General features: G+C 39.5%; 1 protein-coding gene across 1 annotated transcript in view; it reads left to right on the forward strand.

The window, feature by feature from the left end:
• Nucleotides 1–13978, forward strand: part of LOC124711491 (nicastrin) — a 135483-nt gene that overhangs the window by 58229 nt on the left and 63276 nt on the right. The window contains exons 5-6 of the mRNA XM_047241601.1: nucleotides 2122–2364; nucleotides 8204–8451. Coding sequence (XP_047097557.1) covers nucleotides 2122–2364; nucleotides 8204–8451 — 491 coding nt within the window. The remainder of the gene's footprint in view (nucleotides 1–2121; nucleotides 2365–8203; nucleotides 8452–13978) is intronic.

A 13978-nucleotide genomic window follows, 5' to 3' on the forward strand; every position in this document is an offset into this window, starting at 1 on the left:
ATATAAACTTGTACTACTGTAGTAGGCGTGGGCTTCGTATCTATCTTGGCCACAATAATGCGTTCACTATGCTGTTTGTAGTAGCTTACCCGCATTCCTATTTTCCTATTCATTATTAAACCTACTCCTGCATTACCCCTATTTGATTTTGTGTTTATAATCCTGTTGTCACCTGACCAGAAGTCTTGTTCCTCCTGCCACCGAACTTCACTAATTCCCACTATATCTAACTTCAACCTATCCATTTCCCTTTTTAAATTTTCTAACCTACCTGCCCGATTAAGGGATCTGACATTCCACGCTCTGATCCGTAGAATGCCAGTTTTCTTTCTCCTGATAACGACATCCTCTTGAGTAGTCCCCGCCCGGAGATCCGAATGGGGGACTATTTTACCTCCGGAATATTTTACCCAAGAGGACGCCATCATCATGTAATCATACAGTAAAGCTGCATGCCCTCGGGAAAAATTACGGCTGTAGTTTCCCCTTGCTTTCAGCCGTTCGCAGTACCAGCACAGCAAGGCTGTTTTGGTTATTGTTACAAGGCCAGATCAGTCAATCATCCAGATTGTTGCCCTTGCAACTACTGAAAAGGCTGCTGCCCCTCTTCAGGAACCACATGTTTGTCTGGCCTCTCAACAGATACCCCTCCGTTGTGGTTGCACCTACGGTACGGCTATCTGTATCGCTGAGGCACGCAAGCCTCCCCACCAACGGCAAGGTCCATGGTTCATGGGGGGATATCATTGATATAAATTAGAAATAACAATGGGCCCAGAATGCTGCCCTGTGGAACACCTATTTCAATTTGTTTTGGTTCAGATATGAGTTTATAATTGTGAAGATTCTTGGATGATAAAGTAAGTGTGACAACAATGTTCTGGGAATAATGTAAATTGACAGTGGGTGGTCTTAGTTTTTAATAATTTCATTTACAGAAGTTGCATCTCTATAATGGTGTATATTTTGACTTGGTACACTGTGTAGAGGCTCTTTCGTCATATAGGATATATGGAAGATGAATGAATGGAGTTGTGAGTTATAGTTTATAGTTTCAATGAGTAATGTTAAAAGATGTGTGTGAGCTGATAGTTTCTTTTGTCAAGCTCACCTACTACTTTTTATGGTACAACCATTACACTCTGAAAATTATTTGTTGTGAAGTTAAGGACTTCTGTATTTTGCAAGCATCAATTGGCTTTAGTTGTAGATGGAATGTGGCTGTACCAAGTATTAGACCACATTAGTTCATGCTACAAAGGGGTTGAGTTCACCTTTTCAGTAGTACAGTTTTGGCAATGGTACCCACACAATCATTTAGATTTTTTACTGTCCATTGTGATTGCATTGATTTTTTTTTAAAGCGTTATTTTGTTTCAACATGAATCATCCTCAGATCTGATTCTATAAGTTACAAAAATAACCCGTTCATATCAGTGAAATTTAAATGCTGCATCCTATATAACCAATACAGTCAGATCTGTTGATGTTTCATTTTGAACTGAAAGAGTTCATTTTAAAAAATTAGTGCAATCAAGACAGGCAATATAAATATGTTTCACAACTTGTGATTGCAGATTTTCTTCAAGACATATGTCAATTTTTGCAACAGCATATTTTTTCAAAAGTTCTCGTATTAGCTGTCTCCCCTTATATTTTGTGTGTCGTCATTGTGCAAAGACACACAGAATTTCAGTGCTGCCGATTAGTTCCTAATGATTGTGTTACAGCTTATTGTAAAATGATAGTGTGCTTTCATACTGTTTTTTTAAACTCAGGTAAGGACTGTGCTTTAATCTCTCTAGTTGTACGATAACAAATACCTCTAATTGATTATTGTTTAAACAGTAGCTTCTCAATAGATTTACTCTGTTGTAAAATTTGATTTTAGCAACTGATCAGAATTGGAAAATGGTAAGTGTCTTCATAAATTTTATATGGAGAAATAAAATGGTATGCACTACTCAAGACTTGCACTGACACAAAAATGAGCAATTTCCTGATGTGTATAAGTAGCTTAACCTGTATGTGTGTTTGCTTAAGTTATCACATGTAGTGCATATTCTATTTTTATCTCATTAAGCAAAATATTCACTAGAGATAAACTGTCTCCTTTTACAGTCCATGTGTGTGACGCTCTTATTGACCGTAACGTTTGGGTGAGCCTACCAGCTCTCTCACGAAATCGTCCAGATGCCGCTTATGAAAACGGGACAGTCATCATGGTTTCAGCCCGAATGGATTCCACGTCTATGTTTGACCAGGTGGTGCCAGGTGCAACAAGCCCAGTCACTGGTATAGTGGCACTGCTGGCCACGGCGCATGCCCTTTCCCAGGTCTTCCCCCAGGATGACACACAACAATGTGAGTGGAACTGTTTGTAACGCAGGCTTCAGTGTACCAGATTGCAGACATACTTTGATATTCATTGATAAAATAAAAGCAAGCGCATGTGGGCAAGTGCTATGTTCGGCACATTGGTGTAAAAATTCCAGCATAGTACTGGATATGAATATGGAAACATATTTTCTTGGTCATTCTTGAGTGGAATGCTTTTTCTGGTACAGGTGCTTCAAGATTAAGAAAATATTTTATTCTGGTTATTTAACTATATTACAAAACTTTCTGGCAGAGTAAAACTTTGTGCCACACTGGGACTCGAACCTGGAACCTTTCCATTTCGTGACCAAGTGCTTACCAATTGCACTGTCTGAGCACGACTTGTGACCCCCTCTCACAGCTTCCCTTCTCCCAAACATCACAGAAGCTCTTCTGCATATCTTCCATGACTGGAAGAAAGGATGTTGGGGAGAATTGGCTTAGCCACTGCCAGGGGAATGCTTCCAGAACAAATTTACATTCTGCGGTGGACTGTGGTGTTTCTGAAACTTGAATGACCATTTAAAACTGTGTTTTGGACAGGGCCCCAAACCTGGGACCTTTTATTTTTCGTCGACAAGTGCTGTATCGGCTGAGTAGCTGTCTGTGAAAGGCAAAGTCCCAGATTAGAGTTCCAGTGTGGCAAACAATTTTAATCTGCCAGGTAGTTTCAAACTGATGCATATGCCACTGCAGAGTGAAAATTCGGTCTAGATTCTCGTATTCTGTCTAAAGCATAATTTCTCAAGCCTTTCAGTGCCATGTTTTTTTTTTTTAAGGAGCCAATTGAGAACTGCCTTGCAACTTTACCTAAAATTGTAGCACTCTAACAATTAGGTTTAGTCACATCAAAAAGAAAATGTTCCTTAAAAAGCTATAAAATTGAGAGGCAGAATTGTTGGTGAGTTCTTACCATATGGAGAACTGTCAGTACTGCTAATATACACTGTCTCCCCGATTTCCTCTTAGCATGTGGGTCTATTTAGTTACTGACAGCATTATGAATCTTAGCTCACATGGATGTTTTGTGATGACTGACTGATGTTAGTACAAGAGCCCTTTAGCGCCACAGATGATGAACAGATCGGAAAAAAATATGAAGTGATAAAAGAAACTACGCAGTGCATCAAGGGGTAAGAATGTTTGTGATAGGTGAGTGGAATTCAGTAGTAGGAAAACAAAGAGGAGGAAAAATATTAGGTGAACTTGAACTGCACATGAGAATGCTAAGGGCACAAAGCACAATTTAATCATTACCAACTCTACGTTTGAGAACCGTGAAAGACAGTGTACGTAACAGCAGCACAGGTAAACCAGATGACAAAATGTAAATCATTTCCAGAAGCATATATGAACTTTAACCATAATTTTAGTTGTGAAATGCAGATTAAAGATGAATAAATTCCATGAAGGTAAGATCTTGAGGAGATGGGGAACTAAATAAATTGGACAATACCTGCATGTCTTTGGTAAATGCGAAGCCGTTGTTTTAAACGTGCCATAATATCAGCATTGTGATGTTGGCTACTGTTACAACGAATCTGGAGAAGATAAGATTTCCTCTGAATTATTATAATCGTTGGAAGTATCAACAATGGCAATACTATTCCATATTGGTATGTGGAATAGCCCCCATGAACCATGGACCTTGCTGTTTTGGTGGAGAGGCTTGCATGCCTCAGCGATACAGGTAGCTGTACAAAAGAGCAAACACAACAGAGAGGCCCGACAAACATGTGATTCCAGAAGAGGGGCAGCAGCCTTTTCAGTACTTTAGGGCCAGTAGTCTGGATCTGATGATGTAGCATCAACCAAATGGGCCTGTTGTGCTGGTATTGCAAACAGCTGAAAGCAACGGGAAACTACAGCCGTAATTTTTCCCAAGGGCATGCAGCTCCACTGTATGGTTAAATGATGATGGCATCCTCTTGGGTAAAATATTCCGGAGGTAAAATGTCCCCCATTCGGATCTCCGGCCAGGGACTATTCAGGAGGATGTTATCAGGAGAAACAAAACTGACATTCTACAAATTAGTGTGTGGAATGTCAGATCCTTTAATCAGACAGGTAGTTAAGGAAAATTTAAAAACAGAAATGGATATGAGAAAGTTACATATAGTGGGAGTTAGTGAAGTTTGGTGGCAGGAGTAACAGGACTTCTGGTCAGGTCAGTACAGTGTTATAAATACAAAATCAAATAGGGGTAATTCAGGAGTAGGTTTAATAATGAATAAAAAATAGGAACGCAGATATGCTAGTATTAACAGCATAGTGAATGCATTATTGTAACCAAAATAGTGTAGCAGCACCACTGTTTGGGACAGGAAAAGTCAGTTTTGTTGCAATATTTCTGTGCGTGCAAGTTCCAGCCAGGCGCGTTCCTGTTTACAGTGAGGTACGCTCACAAGCAGTTGCGAAGTAAGATAGAGGCCACAGAGGTGTATAACTGCCAGAAAAAGTACACACAGCAGTTTGTATGGTGAAAGTCACAGGCAGAAGGGATGTAAGTTGCAGCAGTTACTCAGAGTTGAAGAGGCTTGCAGAGGATAGAGTAGCGTGGAGAGCTGTGTCAAACGAGTCTTCCGACTGAAGAGCACAACAGCAATGTGGAATACATGAGATAAGCAAAATATCGTCAAACCTCAGAAAAGAATGTAATATTCCTGCGCACATAAGGCAGGCACTGGCAAATCTGAATATTACTGAAACGTTAGTTAACTAAGGCTTAGTTTCAAAACACTGACACAAAGTATATACTGAAAGATGGAATGACTAGTAGCAGCCAACCTTGTTGGGGATCATTAATTTTGGTTCCAGAGAAACATAGGAACAGCAACACCATCTCTTTTTGACAATGTTGACTGGAATACGCTATTTGAAATTCTGAAGTTATCAGGGATAAAATACAGAGAGTGAAAGATTGCCTACAACTTTTACTGGAGCCAGATTGCAGTTCTTCAAGTTGAAAGCCATGAAATAAAAACAGTAGTTGAAATGGGTGGTGGTCTGTCTCAGAAGATCAGCCAAACAGAATGGATTGTGCCTTTCAATGAGGCTATAAAGTGAACACCAGCAAAAATAAAACCGAGTAATGATATGTAATGGATGTTCACCGACTTCAGGAGAATGCTGCTGCTGCTGCTCCTACTGCCGCTGAGTCCCATTGAAAACCAATCCCATTGTTGTCCTGTTGGCCTCCATACCGTACATGGTGCATGCACTGCCTGCCACAGTCGTTGCTCTTGATACTGGGCTTGTGGTCTCACCGCTAGTAGAACTCTGACACTGACAGTATATTGCACTCGAAGACATTCTTCAAAAGAGTATTGTGTTTTGATATGAAGTAGTACAGGGTTCCACATCGTGGTAATAGGGAAACCTTTTCTTTATGAATCAAATTACCTGCCAATCTAATTTCAGTTGCCTCTTTATAAATGCTGGTCAAAAATCTAGAAGTACAGGCAACTATCAGAATCTTGTAAAATTTCATCACGTGCTCCTTGATGAAACAGTCTTCTGTTATCTCCAATTTTTCACGCTGTCTGGTGGGGCCCGCCTGAGTATTCGAAGATAGTCTCTGAGTGTAATACATCACTGACTTCAGTGCCACTGGCCCAGTCTTGGGCACAGCAACTGTGGTGGGCAGTGCAAGCATTGTTTATGGTATGGAGGCCTATATAGGACAATTGTTTGCAGCCTTAGCATCAGTTTTCAGTGGAACTTGGCAGCAGCAACTGCTGTGTTCTCCCAAAGATCACAGAAATCGCTGAAATATCATGTCGTGTTGATTTTAGAATCCAGCAACAAACTCAAGAATTATTACACTGAGAAAGCCCATGAAGGCACAAGAGACTATAAGGGTTTGAAATGTGGGGTTATAGAATTACATTGAAAGTTAGAGGGATAGAATAAGTAACCAATGAAGAAGCATTGCAACTGCTTGTGGATAAAAGAGCTTTGTGGAACAACTTTACTAAAAGGAGGATCCCATTGACATGATATACCACAAGGCATCGAGGAATCATCAGGTTTGTAATGTAAGTTTCTTTTGTGCAGTGTGGATGGGGGGAGGGGAAGGGGTAAAATGGTAGACAATATGAGGATGTCACTATAGTAAACACGTGCAGGTTGCAGTAGTTTCACAGAGATGAGGAGGCTTCCATAAGATAGTGTGGAGAGCTGCACCAAACTAGCCTTGAAATTGAAGACCACAAAACGATCTACAACAGTATGTACTATATAAGTCCAAACAAATTTTTGAATGTAAAAGCATTAAATATGTCACAGTACTAAGTGAGGACAGAGTTTTAATGTTTCAGCTTTATAAGTCCTCGCTTGAACATCTTTTGCTTAAATTGTGTATTTTAATAATAACCGCTTCATATATTGTAGAGGTTTAGCTTTCTAGTTTATAATGATGTCACAAATTGATAATTGTATGGAATTGAAAATCAAAACAGAGGTGAAATATGGACTCAGCGCCTCATCATCTCCAATCCCAAACAAGGAAAAATAAGAAATAAAGGAATATTAAGCTATTACCTTAAAACTGGTAATAAATTGCTGTTGATATAAACATGCTACCTACCATATACTTGAAACCTTAAATGTTTTCTTACCTTAACTTTTATGTGTGTTTCCTTGTGCTGCCACTTGGTGAGCAGATTTTTCAGCTATCCAGTTTCTCATCCCATCTGGTAAGTCTCCCATGACGTGGTGCACTGGGGGACTTTTCCATGTCTCTTCCCATTTCCTAAACCTCAGAAGTCCTTTTCCTTCACCGTCTTCCTTCCCCTTTTACCCCTGCAAGAAGAGGAGCCCCTTGTTCCAAAATCTTGCATATTTCCTTAACTTCTCTGTGTGTTTTCTCCAGCTGCCATTTGCTGAGCTAAATCTTTTATCTGTACAATTATATTCTATATATAAAAAACAAAGATACTTTAACTTACCAAACGAGAAAGATAGATGATAGAAATGTTGATAGAAATAAAATAAAAAACACACAAATATTCAAGCTTTTGCAACCCATGGTCGCTTCATCAGGAGAGAGGGAAGGAGAGGGAAAGACGAAAGGATGTGGGTTTTAAGGGAGAGGGTAAGGAGTCATTCCTATCCTGGGAGCGGAAAGACTTACCATAGAGGGGAAAAAAAGGACAGGCGCGTGCGCCCACACACACACACACACACACACACACACACACACACACACACCCATCCGCATGTATACAGACACAGGCAGACATCTTTGTTTTTTATATATTTATTTTTCCATGTGTAATGTTTCCCTCTGTTATATTCATATCAATTATATTCTATTTTATATTCGGAAATACCCGCACGTGCTATGTGGATTTTGATGATCCTACTTAATAAATATGATCTAAATATACATTGAATTCCCATCATGTGAGTCACTATGTGTCTATAGATTTACAAAACATTTTAAAGCCTTGAGTTAGAAAAATGATAAGTACTTAGGAATTAAGGTTCTGCTCTCCAGAAAATCACCCAAAGAGAATTAAAGAGAATGCTGGTTCTTACTGTAAAATTGTTACAAGGTTTCATACAACTTGTTAAATGATCCAACAAAATGTAAATTTCATTGTTTAGGTTGATGCTTCAACTAAATAAACTACTAAAAATGATCCATTTTTTCCATGAAGGAAAAAACCACATTCCTCAGTAAACTTTTTTCCCTTCAGAACAAAATTTATATAGGTGCTCAGGCAACCAATGTATACTTTGGCATTCACTGCAGTATATGTTTTGTTCAAAACAGCTGTAAAATGTATTCCAATTACCACATTGCTTTGCTTCTGTCTAGCGAGCACTGTTCTTTTCACACTGCTGCATGGTGAATCACACGACTACATCGGATCCCAGCGTCTCTTGTGGGATATGCTGCACGGACAGTTTCCACATCCTCCAAATGCCGGTATTGATGATCCTGTACACCTGCTGTACCCAAACCATCTAAAGCTCTTTGTTGAACTGAGCCAGCTTTCCAACAGGCAGCAACATCTCACTTTCCACCCAGCAAGCAGTGCAAATTACATCAGGGCTCATGCTCCAGTAAGTATATGTTCTTTTGTTATCTTGTTTAAAACTATGCAGTTTGTAATCACAGTTTGTATTGAAATTGCTCACTTTGAGAATAAAATAATTAAAAGCTGTCTGTGCACAGTATAACTGTGGAATGTTACACAGGTAGGCCTTGAAAGAAAAAATAGGTAGGTACTAATTTGGAAGAGGATGGTCGTCAACAATCTGCCACCACCTGTGTGTTGTGCCACATGTCAGAGGAGTGGATGAGTGTTAAGATGAAATGTTTGATGTTGAACAACCTTTTAGTCACCTACAACATTAAAGCCATATTATCGTCGCTCAGTGATGTTGGGCTATTCCTGAGAGAACTTTTGATTCTTAGGGATCTCGTTGGACCAAAATAGAACTCAATAATTCCACTGAAAATGCTCCTGAAGAGGATCACTGACAAAAACGCTTGCGCATCTCTCCACACACACACACACACACACACACACACACACACACACACAGAGAGAGAGAGAGAGAGAGAGAGAGAGAGAGAGAGAGAGAGAGACTTAGTAAGCTTGGATAGGCAGTCCAACTGAGGAAACAATATATAAACAGTCAGTAAAATTAATAGAGCATACATCATATTCAAAACTGTGTTCATAGTAATGAGCAGGAGTGGACATTTGGGAAATATGGGATGTTGACCGCCACTTTCAGAATATTTCCTGTGACATCCAGTTTACATGCTGTTCTTTGTATTTCAGCTGTAAAATTTCTTCACACATGGTTACATCATTTTGATTAATCTAGTCTCAAAATTTTCGGTTTTCAAAGTAATCTTGGCATCAGAAAAAATGTTGTACAAACATCATAGTTCTCTTTCAAATTTAATTTCTTTTCCTTATCCTCTTGTTTGATTTGACACGGCCTACCATGAATTCCTCACCTGTGTCAACCTCTTCATCTCATACTAGCACTTACAACCTACGTCCTCAATTATAAGTTGGATGTATTTCACTCTCTGTCTTCCTGTACACTTTTTGCCCTCTATAGCTCCCTCTAGAACCATGGAAGTCATTCCCTAGTGTCTTAACAGATGTCCTATAATCCCGTGCCTTCTCCTTGCCAGTGTTTTCCACATATTCCATTCCTCTCCAATTCTGCGCCGAATTCCCTCATTCCTTACCTTATCAGGGCACCTAATTTTCAACATTTGCCTGTAGCACCACATCTCAAATGCTTCGGTTCTCTTCTGTTTCTGTTTTTCCCACAGTCCATGTTTCACTACCACACAACACTGTGCTCCAAACGTACATCCTCAGAAATTTCTTCCTCAAATTAAGGCCTATGTTTCATACTAGGAGACCACTCTTAGCAGGAATGTCCTTTTTACCAGGGCTAGTCTGCTTTTGATGTCCTCCTTGCTCCATCTGTCATTGATTATTTTGTTGTCTAGGTAGCAGAATTCCTTAAATTCCTCTACATCGTGAACATCAATTCTGATGTGAAGTTTCTCACTGTTCTCATTTCTGCTACTTCTCATTACTTTCATCTTCCTTCGATTTACTGTCACTCCATAATCTGTACACATTAGACTGTTTATTTCATTCAGCAGATCACACGATTCCTGTTCACTTTCACACTGGATAGCAATGTCATCAGCAAATCATCTCACTGATATCCTTCCACATTGAGTTTTGATCCCATTCCTGAACTTTTCTTTTATTTCTATAATTGTTTTGTTGATGTACAGATTGAACAGTAAGAGTGAAAGACTCCAGCCCTTTCTTACACCCTTTTCAATCCAAGCACTTTGTTCTTGGGCATTCACTCTTATTGCTCCTTCTCGGCTCTTTCCCTATAGTTTATTCCTATTTTTCTCAGAATTTTGAACATCTTGCATCATTTTACATTGTCGAACACTTTTTCCAGGTCGACTAATCCAATGAACATGTCTTGATTTTTCTTTAGTCTTGCTTCCATTATCAACTGCAACATCAGAATTGGCTCTCTGGTGCCTTTACCTTTCTTAAAGCCAAACTGATTGTCATTTAACACATTCGCAATTTTCTTTTCCATTCTTCTGTATATTATTCTTGTGAGCAACTTGGATGTATCAGCTGGTAAGCTGATTGTGTGATAATTCTCGCATGTTGCAGCTCTTACAGTCTTCGGAATTGTGTGGATGATATTTTTCTGAAAGTCAGGTGGTATGTCCCCAGACTCATACAGTCTACACACCAATGTAAATAATCATTTTGTTACCACTTTCCTCAATGATTTTAGAAATTCTGAAGAAATGTTGTCTATTTCTTCTGCCTTATTTGATCTTCAATCCTCTTCTCATAAATTCTGGTTCTAATGCTGGATCCCCTCTCTCTTCCAAATTGACTTCCGTTTCTTCTTCTATCAGATCATACAAGTCTTCCCCCTCATAGAGGCCTCCAATGTACTCTATCCACCTATCTGCTCTCTCCTCTGCATTTAACAGGGAGTTCCCGTTGCACTCTTAATGTTACCAACCTTGCTTTTTGTGTTGCCGTAGGTTGTTTTAACTTTCCTGTATGATGTGTGTGTCCTTCTGACAATCATTTCTTTTTCTATTTCTCCACATTTTTCATGCAGTCATTTTGCCTTAGCTTCCCTGCACTTCCTGTTTATTTCATTCCTGAGTGACTTGTATTCCTGTATTCCTGAATTTCCCTGAACATTTTTGTACTTCCTTCTTTCATCGACAAATGAAGTATTTTTCCTATTACCCATGGTTTCTTCGCAATTACCTCCTTTGTGTGTATGTTTTTCTTTCCAACTTCTGAGATTGCCATTTTTAGAGATCTCCATTTCTCTTCAATTGTACTGTCTACTGACCTATCCCTCATTGCTGTATCTATAGCCTTAGCATAACTCATGATTCCTTAGTACTTCCATGCCCCACTTCTTTGCATATTGATTCTTCCTGACTAATCTCTTAAACTTCAGCCTACCTGTCATCACTAGTAAATTGTGATCCAAGTCTATATCTGCTCCTGGGAATGCCTTACAATCTAGTATCTGACTTTGGAATCTCTGCCTTACCATGATGTAATCTAACTGAAATCTTCCCATATCTCCCGTATATTGCCTCTTGTGATTCGAGCCAGAGTATTCACTATTATTAGCTGAAATTTATTTCAGAACTCAGTTAGTCGTTCTCCTCTCTCATTCTGTGTTCAAGGCTCATATTCTCCTTCAGCCTTTCCTTCTACTCCTTCCCCTAAAACTTCATTCCAGTCCCCCATGACTATTGGTCTCTTCCACCAAATCAGTCAACCCCCATGACTATTAGATTTTCATCTCCCTTTACATATTTTATTACCCTTTCAACATCCTCATATACTTTCTCTGCCTCTTCATTTTCAGTTAGTGACATAGGCCTGTATACCTGAACTACTGTTATTGGTGTTGGTTTGCTATCAATTCTGATAAGAGCAACCCTATCACTGCACTGTTCACTGTAACACACTCTCTGCCCTACCTTCGTATTAATAACTAATCCTACTTCCGTTATGCCATTTTCTGCTGCTGTTGGTATTACCCCAACTCATATGACCATAAATCTGTGTCTTCTTTGCAGTTAACTTCACTGACCCCTACTATATTTAGATTTAGCCTTTGCATTTCCCTTTTCCAAATTTTCTAGCTTCCCTACCACATTCAAACTTCTGACATTCCACACTCCAACTCGTAAAACATTATCCTTTTGTTGGTTATTCGTTCTTTCTCTCATGGTCACCTTTGCCTTGTTAGTCCCCTCCCGTAGATCTGAGTGGGGGACTATTCCGGAATCTTTTGCCAATGGAGAGATCATCATGACACTTTCCTCAGTTACAGATCACATTTTCTGTGGATACATATTATGTATCTTTAATGCAGCAGTTTTCATTGCCTTCTGCATGCTCATGCCCTTGACCATTGCTGGTTGTTCTGCCCTTAGGGGCAGTTTCCCACCCCAAGGACAATAGAGTGCCCTGAATCCCCGCCTGCTCCTCCGCCCTGTTTGACAAGGCCATTGGCTGACTGAGGGTGACTTCTTATGCCGAAAGTCTTTGATCACTAATGCTGATTATTAATCAAAATCTAAGCAGTGGCAGGTTTCAAACCTGATGATGTTTTGATTACTAATCAAAGATCCTACCCCTAGACCGTGAGTGCATATACACGTATATTATTTCAAGGTCAGTGTAGCCTATGAGACTTGGTTACGTGAAAAAATTCTGTATCACCTCTTGCTCCCTGAGTGCATTAAAAACCACTCAACAGAGGGTCATATTCATAATAAAGCATCTGTTGCAATATGCAGACTAACAGCTATGCACAGTATGCCATGGACTCCTTGAACCTACCTGCAGTACATATATAAAAGCATAGTATACGTCACAGAAGGTAGTGAAGAGTGAATCACAAATGCTAGTGTACACAGCCACAACACGCTTAGGAGGAACGAAATCTGAAGTGTGCCTCACCAACTGATAATCCTCAACAAAGGACCTCGGTAGTCAGGTATTGAGTTACTTTGAAGTATGCATAAAAACCTGCATGTTAGTATACATAACACTAACTTTTTAAAGAAACTCAAAGACTATCTGGTGGAAAAGGAATTTTAGTGTTAGAGAGTACCTATTAAATTCAGTTAGGATTTATTATCATATATAATCAATTGTGATAGACTGTGTAATCAGAATGACTGCTCTTCACGAGGTAAGTGATAGTGTTCTCCATCTTTTACTTGTCCTGTGTTGCACACTCATTTACTGTGCACAATGTAATCCTGCTGGATCTAATAAAATTCACTTTGGTTCAGTTCAATCTCTCCAGTACTCCAAGGGGACCCTCTTTCACCTACAGCAAGTGTAGGAGGTGATACTCAGCAGGTTGCCAAAACATATGGGAATTTGGGGCAATGAATTGGCAGGCACAGCAACTGAGAGTGCCTGTTAGATACCAACAGTGGTAAAAGGTAATTTTCCCTTCATGCAGTGATCTCACTTTTGGGGAACAAAGTCATGCAGTGATGGAAGGAGGAGTGGTTGGGAGTGAAGGATAACAAACTGTAGTCGGTAAAGTCAACCACCTGACAGTGGGATACCTGCTTCCACTCATAAGTTTATTTTCCTGTGATAGTACCCAGGAGGGTGCACTGTGCAGTGCTTGTAATACACAGATCACTCTACATCACATTTTAACAGAATGTGCCTCCCCTCATGACAAGATGACAGCAGCCAGTTGATTTGCTCTCTGTTAGCTGATGAAGTCATGAATGTGTTGCAAGTTTGAAGATTTTGAGGAATGTCTGACCTAGTTTTCAAATTATCCTACAAAAGATTTTAACTTGTTAACAAAGTTATTGGTCAGTCTTTCGAGGTTATAGTTTTAGTCTTAGCTTTGTCCTAGTCGTGAAATTACTAAGTGCAGATATATTACCGTATTTACTCGAATCTAAGCCGCACTCAAATCTAAGCCGCACCTGAAAAATGAGACTCGAAATGGAGGAAAAAAAATTTTCCCGAATCTAAGCCGCACCTGA

The sequence above is a fragment of the Schistocerca piceifrons genome, chromosome 8 (assembly GCF_021461385.2).
Source record: "Schistocerca piceifrons isolate TAMUIC-IGC-003096 chromosome 8, iqSchPice1.1, whole genome shotgun sequence".
Lineage (NCBI taxonomy): Eukaryota > Metazoa > Arthropoda > Insecta > Orthoptera > Acrididae > Schistocerca > Schistocerca piceifrons.